The 18,961-nt window shown below is 41.6% G+C and overlaps 1 protein-coding gene across 1 annotated transcript in view; it reads right to left on the bottom strand.

Moving 5' to 3' along the window:
- Positions 1 to 18,961, bottom strand: part of LOC125463064 (phosphatidylinositol 4-phosphate 3-kinase C2 domain-containing subunit beta-like) — a 193,051-nt gene that overhangs the window by 15,737 nt on the left and 158,353 nt on the right. Inside the window, exons 30-31 of the mRNA XM_048553723.2 lie at positions 13,422 to 13,491; positions 13,176 to 13,276 (exon numbers count right to left, since the gene is read on the bottom strand). Coding sequence (XP_048409680.2) covers positions 13,176 to 13,276; positions 13,422 to 13,491 — 171 coding nt within the window. The remainder of the gene's footprint in view (positions 1 to 13,175; positions 13,277 to 13,421; positions 13,492 to 18,961) is intronic.

The raw sequence follows: 18,961 nt of genomic DNA, 5'->3' as shown, positions 1-18,961 counted from the left end.
AACAGACAATAAGTACCAGACGGGAAAAGATCCTCCCTATCTATTCAGTCTGTCTGGTGTAATAATTATCACAATATAAACACTTCCCACCCTACCTGGAAACCATGAGATCTCCTTGGTGGGGCGGGGGTGGGGGGGGGGGGGGGGGGGGGGTGCAAAAGTCCAGGCCAGTATGGAAAATGAAACAAACTCCTCTCCGTTCCTCCCTTAGGGGTTGGAAACAATTTTTGGAACTTACTGAAGCTGTGATTATTGCAAATTGTGTCTCTCTTCTCAAGGTCACAAATCCATTAAATTTAAAATGGCAGCAGTGCCACGGCTAGCGGTTCAAGTCAGGGCCGGGAGGGGCTGTACAAGAAAGGAAACAACACTTCAGATTTTTTTTCAAAATAATTTGCCTTCAAAATTTCATTCTTTGTTGAAATACTGTTGGCTGTATCTCCTCTGCCAGTCAGGCATCCAATTTAAAGTTATTGTAAACAACTTTTCTTGAAGATGGCGATGGAGGAGGTGCTTATACCCTCCATGCACTTTTCTTTTCTCTGTGTTATTTCTTCTCTTTTTTTTCCTGTATACTTGCCTGTTGTGAAGCGCTCGGTCATGGTGATAGTGACAGTGGCAGTGAGGCGAGCTCAGCACAGGTATGTGGAGGAGGCCTCAGGGGTGAGTTTGGGTTCCCGGCAGCTTCTGCATTGACGAGGTGGGCCCAGCTCCAACTTGTGGCACCTGCGGCGGATGAGGGTTTGCATCCTCCACAGAGTCATGGAGGCGGTGGCAGAGGCCAGTTTGGGCCCAGTATGAGACCCAGTGGCATCGTTGGTGGCTGCATTGGGGAGGTCCGGGGGAACTCATGATTGGCACCACACAATGGTGACTCTTGTACCTGCTGCATGGTGCGGGGTACGTGGCTGGCTGCTCCAGCCCCAATACTGAGCACTTAACAAGAAGGACTGAAAGTTTTTATAAAGCATAGGTTCTCGGAACTTCCATGTGCACAATGAAATTATTGGCCCATGTTGCCTACACCAGCTTATTAAACAAGCATCATGATCTAGTACAAATATCATGCTTTTCTCCGCCCCCCCCCCCATACTCTTGCATGTTAGTTTTATCCAAATAATTAGCCAGTGCTCTCTTGAATTCCTCGATTGAACTTGTAATCACCACATTTCCAGGCAGTGCATTCCATACCCTAACTATTCACTTTTGGGAAATATTTTACACCATAAGAGCATAAGCATTCAGCTCGTGGAGTCTCTTCTGCCTTTTGATCATGGCAGATACGTTTCTCAACCCCATTCTACTGCCTTCTCCCTGTAATCCTTGATCCCCTTACTAATCAAGAACCTATTCACCTCTGTATTAAATACACAATGCCTTGGCCTCCATAGCCCTCTGAAGCAGAGCTCCACAGATTCACCACCCTCTGGACTCTGGAAATTTCTCTCATCTCACAACTATAAAGTCGTTCCTTCACTCTGAGACTGTGCGCTTGGGTTCTAGTCTCTCCTACTAGCAGAAACATCTTCTTGATATCCACTCTATCCGAGTCTCTCGGTATTCTACAAGTTTCAATCAGATCCTCCTTCGTCCTTATAAACTTTGAGTTCAGGAGAACGAGGGGGGGATTTGCTTAGATCCTTACTTAAGTCACTTTCCTCACTTCATCCTTGCTTTATTTTCACATTGCGTCAACTCTACGCCTTCATGTTCTTGTTTATTTTACGAGCAAGAACAATTTCTGTCTATATACTCTGTCCATCCCACTGAAAACCTCTATCAGATCTCCTCTCAGCCATATTCTCTCCAAGGACAACAGACCAAACTCCTTCAATCTATCTTCATAACTGAAGTTTCTCATTGGTGGAACATTCTGGTAAATCACTTCTGCACCTTCTCCTGTTCATATCTTGATGAGAATATGGAGCCCAGAACTGTACACAGTACTCCAGCGGAACTCCTTTGGTAAAACACCCAATAAAACAATGAATTTTTTTTTAAAAAGATGCATGTGAAGAGGGAATGGGCATGGAATAACAGCTGAAGGATGCCATAAAATGCAAACTGTGCAGAAACTGGGCTAGCATTTTATTTCAGTGCGGTAGCTTCAGGGTGTTGATATTAACACAGTGCTTGTAATAAATAACAGCTGGTCACACTGTGATGAGAAGCTGAAACAATATGATCAATACAAAGAGGCTAATGTGGACTTTTAAAGTCATGTGTAAGGTCATGGCATGAGAAAACACAGGAAATAGAAGGCAGTGGGCCTCTGCTGGCCATTATACAACAGCAAAATAAACACAACTATAAATTACACCAGTCAAGTGACTCTGAAACAAAGACCAGAGAACAGTCGCTCAAGCTTCTTGGCTCAGGAATTTACTGTGAGCCCAAAGAGAGGTCCGCTGATCATGACAGGGTTGCTCAGCAGTGTGGAATTCATGAATAAAGTGGATAAACTGTTGTGGCTTTAATCCATCTCGTTTCATAAACTGAATTATTACCTCATCCTACTTCCACCCCCTCTCCAGATACCGGTTCACTTAATCTATGTCTCTGCTGTGGAGCTAAACACAAAGTAAATTTGTTAACAGATGGCAGGTTTTTTTAAAGTTTACATTTTCAATTGTTTGTCAGCTTTCTTAAATCTTAATCAGTTCTTGATTTGTTTCTAAGATTTAACAAGCTGAGTTCATGTAGTAAACTGCAATCTACGGTCTATTTGCTTTCTGAATGATTCTTATACATCATCCATATCTCAATTAAAAACTATAAATGCCAAAGGGAAATGAAAATAAAAATCCTCACATTGAGCCATGAATTAAATTCCAGGCCTGATATATACGAGTGCAGATTAGATAGCAAATGTGCTTTGCTTTGCAACCCAAGCTATGTCAAAATTCTGGACAATGATCTGGACTTCAGTTCTAAGGCCTTTAAATATATTCACTTTTACATTGTATCAATTATATTCTCTGAATCAACATTTCTTGGACCACTGTGAGACCAAACTACTTACTTTTAAAAAAGATATTCATAAATTTTTGAAGCTTTTTTTCCGTTTGGGGAGAATGATGTGTGTTAATGACCTCATGTTATGAGTGAGTTGAATAAAGCATCTCATAACTTTAGTGGTTCCAGAAGTGGGTAGGATTGCATAGTGGTTACATTACAAACAGTAAGCTAGTGGCCAAATAATAACCCCGGCATGGAAGCATGAAGATTGTAATCTAATTCAAAAATTAAAGTGCTTTCAGTAAAAGTGACCATGAAGCTGTTAATTCATTGTAGAAAGTGACTGGGTTCATTAATGTACTTCAGAGAAGAAAACCTGCCTTCCTTAACCAGTCTGGCCTATATGTCACTCTATGTGGTAGTGTGGTTGACTCTTAGCAACACTTGGCTTTGGGAAAGATTGAAGCAGATCTGTCACTAAATTTTTAGCCTCTTAGGAAATTTTAGCACTGAACTCTTCTTTAGAGACACCAAAATCCTTCCTGCAGTGTCAGCTTATGAAACATACCTGCTGCTGCTGTTTGCTGCTCTATTCGGCCTCAAATGGCTATCGCCCTACATCATTTTGATTTCATTCACCCACTTTCCCAGTCTCCCAATGGCAAGCTGCTTTAACGTGATTGTATTAACCTCATGCTTGGCTGTTCTACCGAAGTGAGCAGGCCTGGCAACCAGCACTCAACCAGGTGTCCTGGTGTGATCAGGCAGATTGAGTTGGATGCTTCATAAACCTTCCCTCCACTTTACATCAGAACTGACTTTCCTGGTTTTGCCTTCCCAAATCAATGCATGGTTTGTAAATTGACTAAAAGCAATGGCAAGTATAGTTTGAAAATGGGACTGAATTACACCTTCCTGCCTTGTTCCAATGATTTTCTAAATTTTCTTAGCCTGCCTTCGCTGCAACACTACACTTGACCTCTACTTACCTTGAAGGTAATGGGTGAACTAATTCATCTAATATAGATGAAGCAGCCTTCATTCAACGTAATGGTGTTGTTTCGTTGTATCTTTTTCAGCATTAGTGTAACTCTATCCATTAACTTGAATCCATCGATCTCAAGGACTTTGACAAAGAAGATAATAGCCCTGACAAAAAATTGATGCTTTCTGTGGAGCATACATTTTAAGAAGCATCTTTTCAACCATGTCTGACAGATAGGCATACATTATGTGATATTATCTAGGCTTATTACTCTTGAAAGAAAAAATATTCACCAGAGATAACTGGGGCTGGCTGATTTTGGATATTTAACTCAGCTCATATCTATCAAAGACCTACTGTTACAAATAGAACTTGCAGTTGAACAGATTTATAGGATGTCTTACTTGCACATAGCTAGTGCCAAAAAAACCCTGAACTGCTGTTGAATGAGGTGCTGTTATTGTGTGACCTCTCCTAGTTAATGATACTGCTCAATCTGATTGATTTATGCTCCCGAGTGATTCAAAGCTTGACATAAATACAATTTAAATTTTTAATGTTAGCCTTTTAAAGGCACGTTTGACAGAATGAGCAAATTTAACAGTATTTGCTGAGTTTTGATGAATGTATTTGCCAATACAGGTCATAGATGGGTGGGGATTTCTGTAGTACAAGTGTGGCTGGGAATAGCAAGTCACAATGTTTTCCGTGTATCAGATACATGTTTGTGTAAGACTGTAAGATGTAGGAACTGACATGAGCCATTCAGTCCATCAGGTCTGCTCCACCATTCAGTGAGATTTTGGCTGATCTGATATAATTTTCAAATCTACTTTCCTGTCTTTTTGCTATGGCCCTTGATTCCCTTACTAATTAAAACTTGGCTATCTCAGCCTTGAATCTCCTTAATGACCCAACCTTGACAACTCTTGTGGTAAAAGAAATCATAGATTAACTACTCTCTGAGAGAATTCCTCCTCATCTCTGTCTCAAATATGTGACCCCTTATTTTAAGATGATGGCCTCTGTTTCTAAACCCTTCCACAAGGGAAAACAACCTTCCTACATCTAGCCTATCATGCCCTTTAAGAAAATTGTATGTTTTAGTAAGGTTGCCTCACATTCTTCTAAACTCCAATGAGTTAGGTAGATGCCAGTGTTGTAACTGTACTGGAACAGCTTAGCTAATGCAGTGACAAGTTCTGTCAGACCCCGTAGTCTTTGCAGTATCCAGTATCTCCAACTATTTCTTGATATCACATTGCGTGAATGGAATTGGCTGAAGACTGGTATCTGTAATGCTCAGGACCACTGGAAGAGGCTGAGATGGATCATCTACTTGACACTTCTGGCTGAAGATTGCTGTGAAAGTTTCAGCCTTGTCTTTTGCACTGATGGACTGGGCTCTTTTGTCATTGAGGATGGGGATATTTGTTGAGCCTCCTGCACTGAATTGTTTAACTGTCCACCACCATTCACCAGGTCCAACCTATCAAACCCCTCCTTTTCAGAAAATTCCTCCATGCCTGGGATCAACCTAGTGAACCTTCTCTGGACTGCCCCAATATCTTTACTCAGATAAGGGGAACAAAACTGTCAAGTCTTCCATGTGTGGCCTAAGAAGATCCTGACTATAACATTGAACAATGAAATGTAGTAAAAAGTGTGTTTAGAACACAAGTTGGTGCCAATAAAGCTCCTTTAATGGAGGAAAGTAAAACTTATGATTTACAGAAAGTTGCTATGATTTTCTGGCTGAAAGGGTGAATGATACAGATACAGTAGTAATTTTCTAAAGGGAATTGGAACTGCACTTGTTCAAGAAAAGTTTGAGTTGCCACTGAGAGAAAACAAGATCATGAACGAACTGGATGGCTTTTTCAGAGGCACAAGTACAATTGGTGGGTCTCCTTCTGTGTTCAGTGATCCATAACTCCATTTGCAAAGCAATGTTTTCCCTACAGACGGTAGCTGAATTGTTTTAAAAGGAGAAATGTAAAAATAAAAGGCAAATACAATGAGAGAACAATAACCTGAGGCATATTTTAAAAAAAAACCACTTGGTTTCCCCAACCTTCTAGTAAATGGATTCTTTGATAATATGAGGGAGACCCTCAACTCGTACAGGCATAAGGGCCTGAATAACCTCCTGCTATGTAAAAATTCTGCGATTTCATTCCCTCGCAAATGAAGTGTCTTTCCAAATGAAAAATCTTCATTGCCATGTCAAATACCGACAAACATATCCACACAGATCTGTAACCTCATGTAAGTCATTGGTGTGAAACAAATTGGAATAACTCTGAAATTTGACATATGCACAAAACAAAAGCTGAACCATGGTTTCTTTTCAAATATTGACAATGTTTGTCACTTTACCTACTTAGAGCATGGCAATGAGATTGGGTTTTCAAAGTCAAGGATTAGATCCATGCTGTGCTTTTGTTGCACTTCACTGGGGGTTTGAATTGCTCCTTCCAGTATTGTGCTGATTAATGATCCTGAGAGCATGAGTGGCGCCAGGCAAACTGCTGCTGAGGCCAGAGGCATTTTGAAAAGTGTTAAATCTTCTTCTCTTACTTCAACATGTCTCCTTATCCAGAATCTGGCACAAAGCCTGAACTAGCAGAGAAGAAACATTCACAAAACCCAGAACCAAGTCGTCATGCCAGAAAATCTTACAAAGAAGATGCTTAAAACCGACCTAAAACTCAATGGCAACTTCCTCAAACTGCAATGATGGGTTGAGTTTAATATAAGCAGATATGAAGTAGGGTTCGTCTGAAGGAAAAATCTGCATCACTTGTGCCCTCTTAATCGTGTTGAAATAGCTAACAATGAAGTTGAATGAGGTTCAATAGTCTTAATGGACTAAGTACTCAATGTGCCCAACCAACACAAAACAACAGTCAACAAAGATAATAGAATAATGGGGCAATATGTCCAGTGGAAGTCATGTTTAGGTCAGACATAACCTTGGATTACTGATTGCAATGAACAATGGAGATATTTATGGGCTGGTAGGAGTGCAGAGGAGACTAATGAGGCTGATCCCCAACAACAAAGGCTTGTATTATGAAGAGCGGTTGAAGAAATTTCAGCCTTCCATCCCAGATGTAAGATATTTGAGCAGTTGGAGGGAACCCTGCAATAATGGGCTGAATTTTACCATGAATCAGCTAAGTGTCAGTTTTGGGGAGTTTCAAGGTGGATTCCTTTCTGTGTGCGCCACTGAGTTTGCTCACACTATTCTCTGTATCTTACCTCATTATGCACCAGTCAAAGGGAGTGCTACATCTTTCCCAACACACAGCACGGCATAGCATCTTCTTCATTGTGCAACATGGGTGCGTCACATACTGGAACATTCAGTTCTTCAGCTTTCATCACAAACCCCCCTTCACCTACTCCTGTTGTTCAGAGGGCAGCATGCTAGGATTTTGTGAGACACAGTGTCGGAGGTGTGCTCCCCCATTCCATTCCAAAGATCAGTCCGAGCTTTGGAACCTCATTTCCAGCAGGCCTATTGTCTGCTGCAGGATGACCCTGTCTGAAGGATGAGCTGCTTTCTGCCTGCACTTGGCCTCAATCAGGAGGTTGTGTATATAGAGTCATCCCCGTGATAATGGCAGCACTGTCCACTCTGCTGAGAGACTAGAAAATGGATTGTCCCAACTGATGAATGACTAAACTTCTGACTGATCTCTGTGTAGATCCCTAGCTCTGACTTCCCAGACAGATTGAGCCGGGCATGCAGTACTGATCATGGTCCGCTCCCTGGGAAACCCCTGACCCTGACTACACAAAGCGACTAACTGACCACGGCTAGACCCCTAAACTTATATCAAACTTACTTTACTTGCTTGTTGGTAACCCTTCACTGAAGGCTGTCTCCCTTGACCTGGCTAAGGACCTAGCCCCCTGTGAGTTTGAGATACGATGTGTTGGTTGAAGCACATGTGGTGTATTTGCTGTTTACACTCCTGGCACATGGTATAGATGTGAGCCTGATGTAGCACCATATGTTCAACCCCGTGACTGACAACTGCTGGCAACTATGACATGCTGCCTGGCTTTATGTCTAGTTAAACAGCAAGGGAAGACTGAAGTACTGAGGCCCTTTAAGTTCTGAATGATGTGGCAAAATTGATTTGTTGGGAATATCCATTTGGTGTGAAGTGAGTGGGCAGTCAGAGAGCAAGTGAGGAATTTTCTTTGTGTAAAGTTTCCCAGCAGCAGCATTAGTATGTAACGTGCCTGTGCACTCCAAAGTACAGCATGGAAGTGTAGAACTATATTCTAAGTGAGTCAGAGACATGCCATGATGATGTGGTGAGGCTGTGAGACTGTCCAATGCCAACCCTTTTCAATGTGGGTGTAGGTAGCCACTGCCCATGGTGCACACCCCAAAATATTGGGCATGCTGTACAAGATAGAAGCCTAAAGGTGCATGTAATGAGTTAGATCAACCCAGGACCCACTCTCTGATTTCCATGTAAGGCATTGTTACTGCCTAGCTTCTTCTACCTGACTTAGGAGTACAGGAAAATGAGGTGTGATTATTGCCATGCAAATTGACCTCTTGATGCTCACTAACAAGATTCTTGTCTCACTGTCCCAAACACATTTTCTCAACATTAAGGATCTAATTTCTTCCAATCTTGTCTCATTTTCCTAAGTGACTCATCAATGCCTACATCATTCAAGGACTGAGAAGATTCCTCTCTATGTGTTGAAGCAATGAGTGGGCAAGGAGTGAACTAGCAGTCTGATCCAAATAGTTACCCTCTTCTTACTCCAATGGGTTCATTTCCAGATGTTGTTCATTAACTGGCATGATGGAAAATCTGTAAATGCAAAGGGCTCTTTATCCCTACTATAAAGAGAGAAACATTAGCTGAATAGAAAGATACATTTTCTCTCTCTTTTTCATTCTGAGAATTTGGGCATCAGTGCTAGTAATGACTCAGACCATCAATCCCTAGTTGCACAGAGCTGATACAACTGAGAGAGCTGCAGCAGAGAATAGTTAACAGTCAAGTGCATAGGCGTGAGAATAGTCATAAATAAGCCAGACTTGGGCAGGATGCAGATTTCATTCAGTAAGGGAGATGAATGAGCCATTAAACTAAAAAAAAAATCACTTTACATACAGCATATTTGCAAATTTCTATCCCTTACAGACTTTTAAAACCTGCAGTACTTCATCATAGAAGTCTGAGGGCCAGAGGCAATGCACAGGAGAAAATAAATATGATCCTTTGAAGGCATTTCTACTTTGGCATCACTTTGCAATGCTGGACCAAAACCGTCAACAGCATTAGCTTCTATATTGTGGCTCATGATAAAAATAAGGGGGAATCAAGAATTGCAGATACCCCAAGAGAGAACATTTCTTTTCTGTCTGGATGAACACTTAGCCTATCCTGTGTTCAAATTACTCAATGGTCTCATCTTTCCTGAGCTCTTGTAATCTCCTCCAGCTTTGGAACTCTCCAAAATCCCTGTACTCCTTCGAATCCGATCTATTGAGGTTCTCCGATTTTCTTTGCTACAAATTGACAGTTGTTCCTTGCTACTGAAGCATTTAGCTACCTGCAAAATATCTTCTATACATCCATCCTCCTGTGAGGTGATCCTTAAGACCAATTTCTTTGACCAGGCTTTTGGTCACCAGTCCACATATAACATGGTGCCACATTTTGCCTGATTACATGACTGTGAAACCCTTTTGGATGTTTCACTGCATTAGAAGAACTTTAGAAATCTAAGTCACTGCATATACAGGGCATTGCTGTTAATTTCTGATCAGGATGCATCATTGATTTTAAGTAAAGTTGTAATTTGTGCAGTTGTTAATTCTGATACATTTGTTACCATTTGACTGTGTAAATTCAGTAAATTCAGCAGAACTGAGAATGCCAGCATATGGTAGAATATTTTAAAAATTCATTTGTGGGATTTGGGCGTCTCTGGCTGGCTAGCATTTATTGCCCGTCATTAGTTGCCCTTGAGAAGGTGGTAGTGAGCTGCCTTCTTGAACCGCTGTAGTCCACCCGCTGTGGGTTAGCCCACAATGCTATTAGGGAGGGAATTCCAGGATCTTGAGCCAGCGATATTGAAGGAACACTGATATATTTCCAATGGTGAGTGGCTTGGATCGGAAACTTATGCATAATGATATTCCCATGTATCTGCTACCCTTTTGCTCCAAATGTGAGTGGTCATGAATATGAAAGGTGCTGTCTGAGGATCTTTGGTGAATTTCTGCAGTGCATCTTGTATATAGTATACACTGCTGCTACTGAACGTTGGTGGTGGAGAGAGTGGATGCTTGTCGCTGTCATGCCAGTAAAGTGGACTGCTTTGACCTGGATGGTGCAAGCTTTTTGAGTGATTTTGGGGCTGCACTCATTCAGGCAAGTGGGGAATACTCCATCACAATCCTGACTTGTGCCTTGTAGTTGGTGGACAAGCTTTGAGTAGTCAGGAAGTGAGTCACTCGCTGCAGTATTCCTAGCTTCTGTACTGCTGTTGCAGTCACTGTGTTTATGTGGCAAATCCAGTTGAGTTTCTGGTCAATGATAATCATGAGAATGTTGACAGTGGGTGGTTCAGTGATGGTAACACCATTGAATGTCAAGGGGCAGTGGTTACATTGTCTTTTTTTGGTGATGGTCATACTTGGCATTTTGTGTGGCATGAATGTTACTTACCACTTGCCAGCCCTAGCCTGGATATTGTCCGGATCTTGTTACATTTGAACATGGACTGCTTCAGTATCTGAGAAGTTGTGAATGGTGCTGAATATTATGCAGTCTTCGATGAACATCCCCACTTCTGACTTCTGACTAAAGGACGGTCATTGACGAAGCAGCTGAAGATGGTTAGGCTGAGGACACTACCCTGAGGAACTCCTGCAGAGATGTCCTGGAGCTGAGATGACTGACCTGCAGTAACCATGACCAACTTCCTATGTGTCAGATACCCATTGACTCCAGTTTGACTCCTTGAAGCATCACTCAGCTGAATGCAGCCTTTATGTCAAGGGCTGTCACTCTCCTCTCACCTCAGGAATTTAGCCCTTTTGTCCATGTTTGAACAAAAGCTGTAATGAGGTCAGGAGCTGGGTGGCCCTGGCAGAACCCAAACTGGGTGTCACTGAGCAGGTTATAGCTGAACAGGCGCCGCTTGCTAGCTCTGCTGATGACACCTTCCATCACTTTAATGATTGCTTCTGCTTGAAGTATTTCTTATCATTTAGTGGGACATAAGATAATCATTAGTATGTCCTGTATTTTCTTTGGACAGACTTCTAATCCTGACCCCAGGAAGTGAAGCAATCAGCAGCAAAAGACCCTTTACTTCTACACATTACAACCTATCTGTAGTATTCACTGTGTGTAGTGTTCAATGAATATCAAAGAAATCCTCCATTCAGTTGACTTGCAGTGCTCATTATAAGTTGGTTGTACAGCTCGCTTTACGTTGATCAACTACCATTGCTGCCCATTCTTCTAACTGGAGATGGCATGTGGAACCATGCCTTGAAAGCTCTTATCACCGCATACTGGGGGTAAATGGTTGTAAGCAGTATATATCAGCTAGGCTTGGGGCTTCTAGCTATTCACCAGGTATATTTGATGGAAGATACATTCCATCTCCTTGGTTAGACTTTCTTCTTGTGCAGTAGATTCATCATGTCCCTTACATTAATCCATTGTGATAGCAGGAAATGTGATGGATCAGCTGATACTTAAAGGCAGCCTACAGCTTCTTAACAAATCGTATAGTTTTTAAAGGTGAAGAGAGAGTTATCGAAATAGCAATCTGAACAATATCATCCCAGGTTCCTCTGACCTCTCATGTGCAGATGCGCTGAGAGCGAGTGAGTGTCATGATTGAGGTCCTCTTCTCCAGGTTGCTTGAGCATTTCAAGAAGTGATCCAGTCATACGGCAAGCTTATAAATGTAAACAGTAGGCCACACTTAGAATATTGCATTCAATTCTGGTTGTCACTTACTGGAAGGATGTGGAGGCTTTGGAGAGGGTGCAGTGTTCTGAGGAAGGGTCACCGGACCCAAAATGTTAACTCTGTTTTTCCCTCCACAGATGCTGCCAGACCTGCTGAGCCTTTCCATCAACTTTGTTTTTGTTCCTGATTTACAGCATGCGTTGTTTTCTCTGGCATGGCAAGGCTAAGGGGAGAGTTGATAGAAGTCTATAAAAGTATAAAATTGATTGGTTTGACAGTCAGAGCCTTTTTCCCAGAGGGAAATGTCTGTTACTAGGGGCAAGCATTGATGGTGGGAGGGGGAAAGTTCAAAGGAGAAGTGAGGGCAAGTTTTTTACACAGAGAATGGTGGGAATCTGAAACGTGTTGCCACGGGTGGTAGTGGAGGTAGATATGATAGGGGTGTTTAAGGGACTTTTAGGTAAGCACTCAAACATGCAAGAAATGGAGGGATATGGACCAATGGCAGGCAAAAGGGATTAGTTTAATTTGGTATCATGTTTGGCACAACATTGTGGGCTGAAGGGCCTGCTCCTGTGCCATACAGTTCTATGTTCTGTGTCCTGTGTACAAAGGGAGCACTGTGCTGTCAGGTCTTCAACTTTTCAGTTGAGACAATAAACCGTGGCTAGTTGGTGTAAAAAGATCACAAGGATTACACAAGGAGGTGAGTGATCACATCACATGCCCTGAGTGATGTGTCTTCCTCAACCAACATCTAAAATAATCCAAAGATTTGGTCATTCATTTCACTGCTATTTGTGGGAGTTTGCTTCTGTCTACCCTGTACTGATGACATGACAAAACAAACTTCATGAGTTGTAAAGCACTCTGTGATGCTCTGAGCTGGCGAATGGTATGGTTTAAATAAAATATCTTTCTATATTTAATTAAATTTGACTTCAGCACTTCCAGAAGACAGCACACCACCATCGCACAGATGATTAGGCATAGAGCCTAGCCAGCGAAACCCACATGCCATGAATGAATATCCAAAAAAATTGATTCAAATACACAGGAAGCAGGAGGACAGCTATGATTTCTGTGCCATGTGACCAAATGATTTGACTCCCAGCATGATAGTGTCTGCTTGGTCCCAAAATCTACATTACATTGTCCTGTACAAACAAGGCACTTTCACAGCTGTACCTCTGCTGAGAGGGAAATCTGCAGTACAGTAGGTTTGAACACCTGGTGAATTTAAGCTATGTACGTACAATGTTTTTGACATGCTTCACCATCACAGACAGCTTGCCGCTCTCCCAGGAGATGCAGAGTTGTGTGCTTGCTGACAGTTTCCCAGTGTGAGATACAGCTGCTGAAAAACAAGCGAATGCAACAAAACTGATCAATCATGGTTTGAAAGCATTTTTCTAATGTTCAGGTATTTGCTCTGTAAGTTAAACAGACTTTGCAAGCAGTAATGTGTAGAATGCCAAACAAGATTGTGTGCAGTTGCCTACCTGGGGATGGCAACACAGAGGGTCTTTCGTCATTGGGAAAACGATGAAAAAATGTGTAGACAAGATCACTCTGCAAAATTTGATAACAAAAATTCATATTAAGATATTGTGTATATTGGACTTCCTCTTTGACATTGTTAGCACAGGAATTAGGGGTCTAAGTATGACCAAGAATCCATTGTCGATTGTTGGGAAAACCCATCTGGTTCACTAAATTCCCTTAGGGAAGGAGACTGCCATCCTTACCTGGTCTGGCCCCCAGACCCAAGCAATGTGGTTGACTCTTAACTGCCCTCTGGGCAATTAGGGATGGGCCGTAAATGCTGGCCTGGCCAGTGATGCTGTCATCAATGAATGAATGAGGAGAAAAATAAAACTGGAAATTCAGGCAGGAAAGTCAGCACACTCAGTTAATTCTGTTCCAGATATAATGAAACTTTATGAACAAACCTGTGACGCGAGGACTTGACTGAAGTCATTTTGTTAACCCTGAAAGTTAAGGCTCAACTTATTTTCTTTTCAGATAAGAAGCCTAACAATATGGTTAAAGAGATAGCATTTGCAGGAGTAATGCATAAAAACGTCAGCATTTTCTGCCATTCCACTGAAACTGACAGCATGTTCCTGAGTCTGAACATACATAGCGTAATATGGAAATCCACAAGCTGCTATTATTAGTACTCTGGCCCTCCAGATGGTGTATTGTTGAAGTTTGCCCAGATTGCAATCTCTAAGAAATCAATAAGTCAAATAATATGCTATTGATCTTCCTGTTGCCCCCTTGTGTTTTGATCCCTGTGGAGACCAAAGCATTTCAAAAAGATATGAATTTCTCAGTAACCAACTCAAGAGGTCAAGATTTTAAGACTTTCGTATAATAAACACTGTAAAATCAACATGGACAAATCATGATCTATCAGGCAATTAATACTCTAAATGATAGAAAAGCAATGGTATATTTATACACTGCATCACACTCTTCATAGAATGTAGTCTTTTTTAATTCATTCATGAGATGTGGACATTGCTGGCTGGCCAGCTTTCATCACCCATTCCTAGATGCCCTTGAGAAGATGGTAGTGAGCTACCTTTTTGAAGTGCTGCAGTCCATGTGCTTTAAGTAGACTTAAATGCTGTTAGAGTGGGATTTCCAATATTTTGACCCAACTACAGTGAAGGAATGGCGATATATTTCCAAGTCAGGATGGTGAGTGGCTTGGAGAGAAACTTACAGGTGATGGTGGTCCCATTTTTCATGTTGCTCTTGGTGTTCCAGATGGAAGTGTTTGCGGGTTTGGAAGGTGATGCCTAAGGATCCTTGATGAATTTTTGCAGTATATCTTGTAGATAGCACACACTGCTAATACTACGTGTTAGTGGTGAAGGGATTGAATGTTTGTGGATGTGCTGCCAGTCAACTGGACCTTGATGGTGTCAAACTTCACCATTGAATGTCTAAGGATGGCAGTTAGATTCTCCAATTTTGGAAGTGATCATTGTGTGGCATTTATGTGGCTTGAATATTTCTTACTACTTTTTGGTTCAAGCCTGGATATTTTCCAGATCATGATAACCAATCCTTTCTATTCAGCTTTAAAGGGCCTATTTGGCTTACAGTGGTGGAGAATGAATCACTCGCAATCTTAACAGAAGCATTTAACTTATCAACAAGATATTATTTATTGCGTAGTGGTGCTGACAAGTATGAGGCATGTTGGCTGAATAATAATAGCTTAGACTGTCAAGAGCTGCGAATGACATCAGTAGCTGTGTGGGGGAGTGGCGTTTACAAGGACAGAAAACTGGGGCGAGGTGTTGAGTGTAAAGTTCCAGTTAGGTTGCATATTCTTCCATTCAATTCAGTGTCAACAAGATGAGTGTAAGATGACCTTTGCCCAAAAGATGTACGGTACTCTACTGCACAGGGTAACCACTACTGATATGTTTCATTTCATTGCGATCAAAATGTGTCCATCTATAAACTGAATACCTCACACAAACTGCTGACTATTTACAGATCAATTGATATCTCTACTGCATACTGAGTAGAATACTGCTGAAGAGCTTTGGAAAACAAAGAGAGATTGAGAATTTCAGCTGGCAGGTAGGTTATAGATTGCTACTTGCTTCACTTGGTCTTAACGGCTGCTGCTTCCACTGGATGATTCATAATCAGAAGAGTTGAACTTTGAGCTTTGCTTTCCAAATGCGTCTATTTATCTTGATCATCAAAGCCAGTCAGGATAAATGGTCTCGAAATGAACATAGCATTGGTAAACCAACTACAGGAGGCTCACTCTACCTTTGTTCTCTTGAATTCCTGACCATCTTTGATCAGATTTTTCCTTACCAAAACCCTTTGTTTCAAGAAGAGATAGACTGTGTACAGTTTTGGTCTCTTTACTTGAGAAAGGATGAACTGGCACTGGAGGGGGTGCAGAGGAGATTCACGAGATTCCAGAATTGAGAGGGTTGGCTTATGAGAAGAGATTGAGTAGACTGGGACGGGACCCACTGGAATTTAGGAGTAATATTATAGAAACATATAAAATTATGAAGGGAATAGATATGATAGAAGCAAGGAGGGTGTTTCCACTGGCAGGTGAAACTAGATGTAGGGGGCATAGCCTCTAAGTAAGCATCAGCTAAAGAGTTATGAATCTGTGGAATTTCCTGGCCAGTGAAGCAGTTGAGGCTCATTTAATGTTTTTAAGACAAAGATAATTTTTTGAACAGTGAAGGAATTAAGGGTTGTGGTGAGCGGGCAGGTAAGTGGAGCTCAGTCCACAGAAAGATCAACCATGGTAGAGCAGGTAAGATGGGCCAGATGGCTGCCTCCTGCTCCTACTTCTTATGTTTTTACGTATGGAATTACATTTGGCCTAAACTAAGTATGCACAGAACTGGACAGTAATATGGGCATAGGTTTGAATTGAACAAAGGGCACCACTAGGAGAGTTCTCACTTCCCCTTTTCAGCCAAATAGTAAATGCATGCTGCTCACAAAACTCCAAACACCACAGTCATCTCTCAGCCATTACATCTAACAGTAGCAATATTGGAGAATTTTGATCCTAGCCTCTTCATTTAGATAGCTCTCATTATTGTAAGGTAAATATTCTATGTGTTGAATGGAATTGACAGTAAATATGTGCTCCATCATTTTTATTTTGCGGTGAATTGACACTGCATTTTAAGTTTGATAAGTGTTATACCTCAGGCATCTGATGTAGGTCATCTATTTATTCTACACATGGGCTTCTCGTAGTCTTGTTCACTACAAGACTTTTCCTGTATATCAGTAATGCTTGCAGAAAAGTCTTTCATATTCTTTGGATTGGCATTGAGATTAATCATGGCTGGAGCATTGTAAGATCAATATTAAGACAGATGGTGCAAATTCAATTAAAGAGAGGTTAAAACTGGATGCACAGGATCAATGTAAACACCAGTTTTCTGGTGAGATAGATATCTGAATGAATGAATGCACAGAGGTGGATTATAGACTTCGATAAGGCCTGAAAATAGGCACAGGGATTATTTACTATTTGGGAAACTTGGAGTTGTCTGCTCATTTATATGATTATATGTGTGGCTACCCTCAGGGCCCTGTTGAGGAATTGCATGCTTGAGTAAAATCACAAGGGGTTAAGCACTCTGTGCTACTTAGTATTGGCTTCAAACTCTTCAACAGGAGATCATTTTAACCAGATTAGGTGTTGGAAGTCATGTTTCAGTGAGCTTTCCCCTGATAAAGTGTCAAGTATGGAAGAATAAAGCAGAGTGGTCTCCCATGATTTGCTGAGGGAGTATTGGAGGGTGAATGGCAGGTGAGGAGGAAGAAATAAGTATTTTGTTCATAGAGATAGATGAACACTGCCAAAAGGCAGTGGGATCAAATAGAGGGGGCTAGTAATCCAGAGGCCCATGTTGAGGTTGATGTTCTAGGCACGTGGATTCAAATCTGACCATAGCAGCAGGTGCAATTTGAATTCAGTGAAAAATATGGAATTAAAAGCCAGTCTCATGGCACCAAGTGACCATTGTCAGTTGTTATAAACCCAGCTGGTGCACTAATGCCCATCAACGGTAAGAAATCTGCCATCCTTTCCTGGTCTGGTGACTCCAGACCCACAGGAATGTGGATGAATTTTAACTGCAATCAAGATGATCCTACTAAGGCACTTGATGGGTAATGAATGTTGTTCCTACCACTGAAACCCACATCCCACATACCATAAAAAAACAGCTGGCTGTGCCATTTGTGTCGCTGCACAGACATGAAATTGGTGCTGCTAGATGTTTGATGACCTCACTCAAATGCTCAGAGTCAAAGAAATCTGAATGTTCGTAGGTCATACCCTCCTAGCTACATCATTAGCCTCTCACACTGCTTAATACACCAGAGCCAAATCTCAGCTACCAACAAGCTCTCTCAGTCACAACTCAAAGCTAAGATTCATGTACTACACCTCACAATTACCTCTGCTACTAGCCTCACATCCACACCTCACAGTGTGGACACATTGCCAGCTATTCAACTAATACAGTCAAACATATTGCACCCACTCAATGACACATTCCCCTCCCAGTTCACAACTGGTGGCCACAGGACCTGACTGGAGAAAAGCAAAAAGGCGATATGTTCTCACCCAAAGGAAGAAAATAGTGCTTAACAGCACTGAAGCAGTCATGACTGAGACCATGGCTGGTGGTGGGAATGAAAACTTAAAAATGATAACAACCTCTGGCTAATTCCTGCTCCCTCCAGTTGTGACTTCCTGTAAGAGAGGGGCAGGTAAATGTGGTGACATCTGTTTGGCTAATGTGGCTGTCATAGTTGAATAGCTGACGGAAAGTATGAGATGAGTATGTGAAGCTTGGTACAGTGTTATGTGTTTGAAGATACAGGGAAGTGTAGGAATGTTAGGTATAAATCCTCCCTGTTAGAGGTTATTTCTGTGTGATTGATGGGTGACTGATACAAAGGAAAGAGATTAATGGTGCAGTTGGTAGGACGTGACATTTGAAGATATAATTTTGACTTTGATGACTCATACAAGTTCAATAAACTTATTTGGCACTGATCCTTGGACCTTGATACCTGCTGTTGGCCTGCATGGCTAACAACGTCTATTGCCTGCTGAGTGTTGGTCTGGAGAGCATGAAATCCCTCCTTCTCTCCTTGTGGCATACCAAGATCTCCTGATCAGTACCAAAAACCTTTATCTTATATTGTTATATTCTGCAGTGTTTCCAGGTCAGTTTATCATTAACCTCAACAACCAGGTATAATGTGTGTCTCCTATACAAGTTACAGGCTAACTTTAGCAGTGCAGGGTAGCTTTAAGTGGTTCTAGTCATTCATGATGCTGGTCCTGACAAATATGTCTTGCCAGTGAACGTTTAGCATGAGCTAGTGCAGAGATTAGTGAAATGAACAAGAGGTGTGTTTCCTGCATTGCAATAAGCAGACACAAGTTGCTGTGTACGGGTCACTCAGGTGGATAGAGATATTAAGAAGGCATTGGTGTGTTAGC

Source organism: Stegostoma tigrinum, chromosome 25, assembly GCF_030684315.1.
Source record: "Stegostoma tigrinum isolate sSteTig4 chromosome 25, sSteTig4.hap1, whole genome shotgun sequence".
NCBI lineage: Eukaryota > Metazoa > Chordata > Chondrichthyes > Orectolobiformes > Stegostomatidae > Stegostoma > Stegostoma tigrinum.
This window is presented reverse-complemented; position numbering and strand designations above follow the sequence as displayed.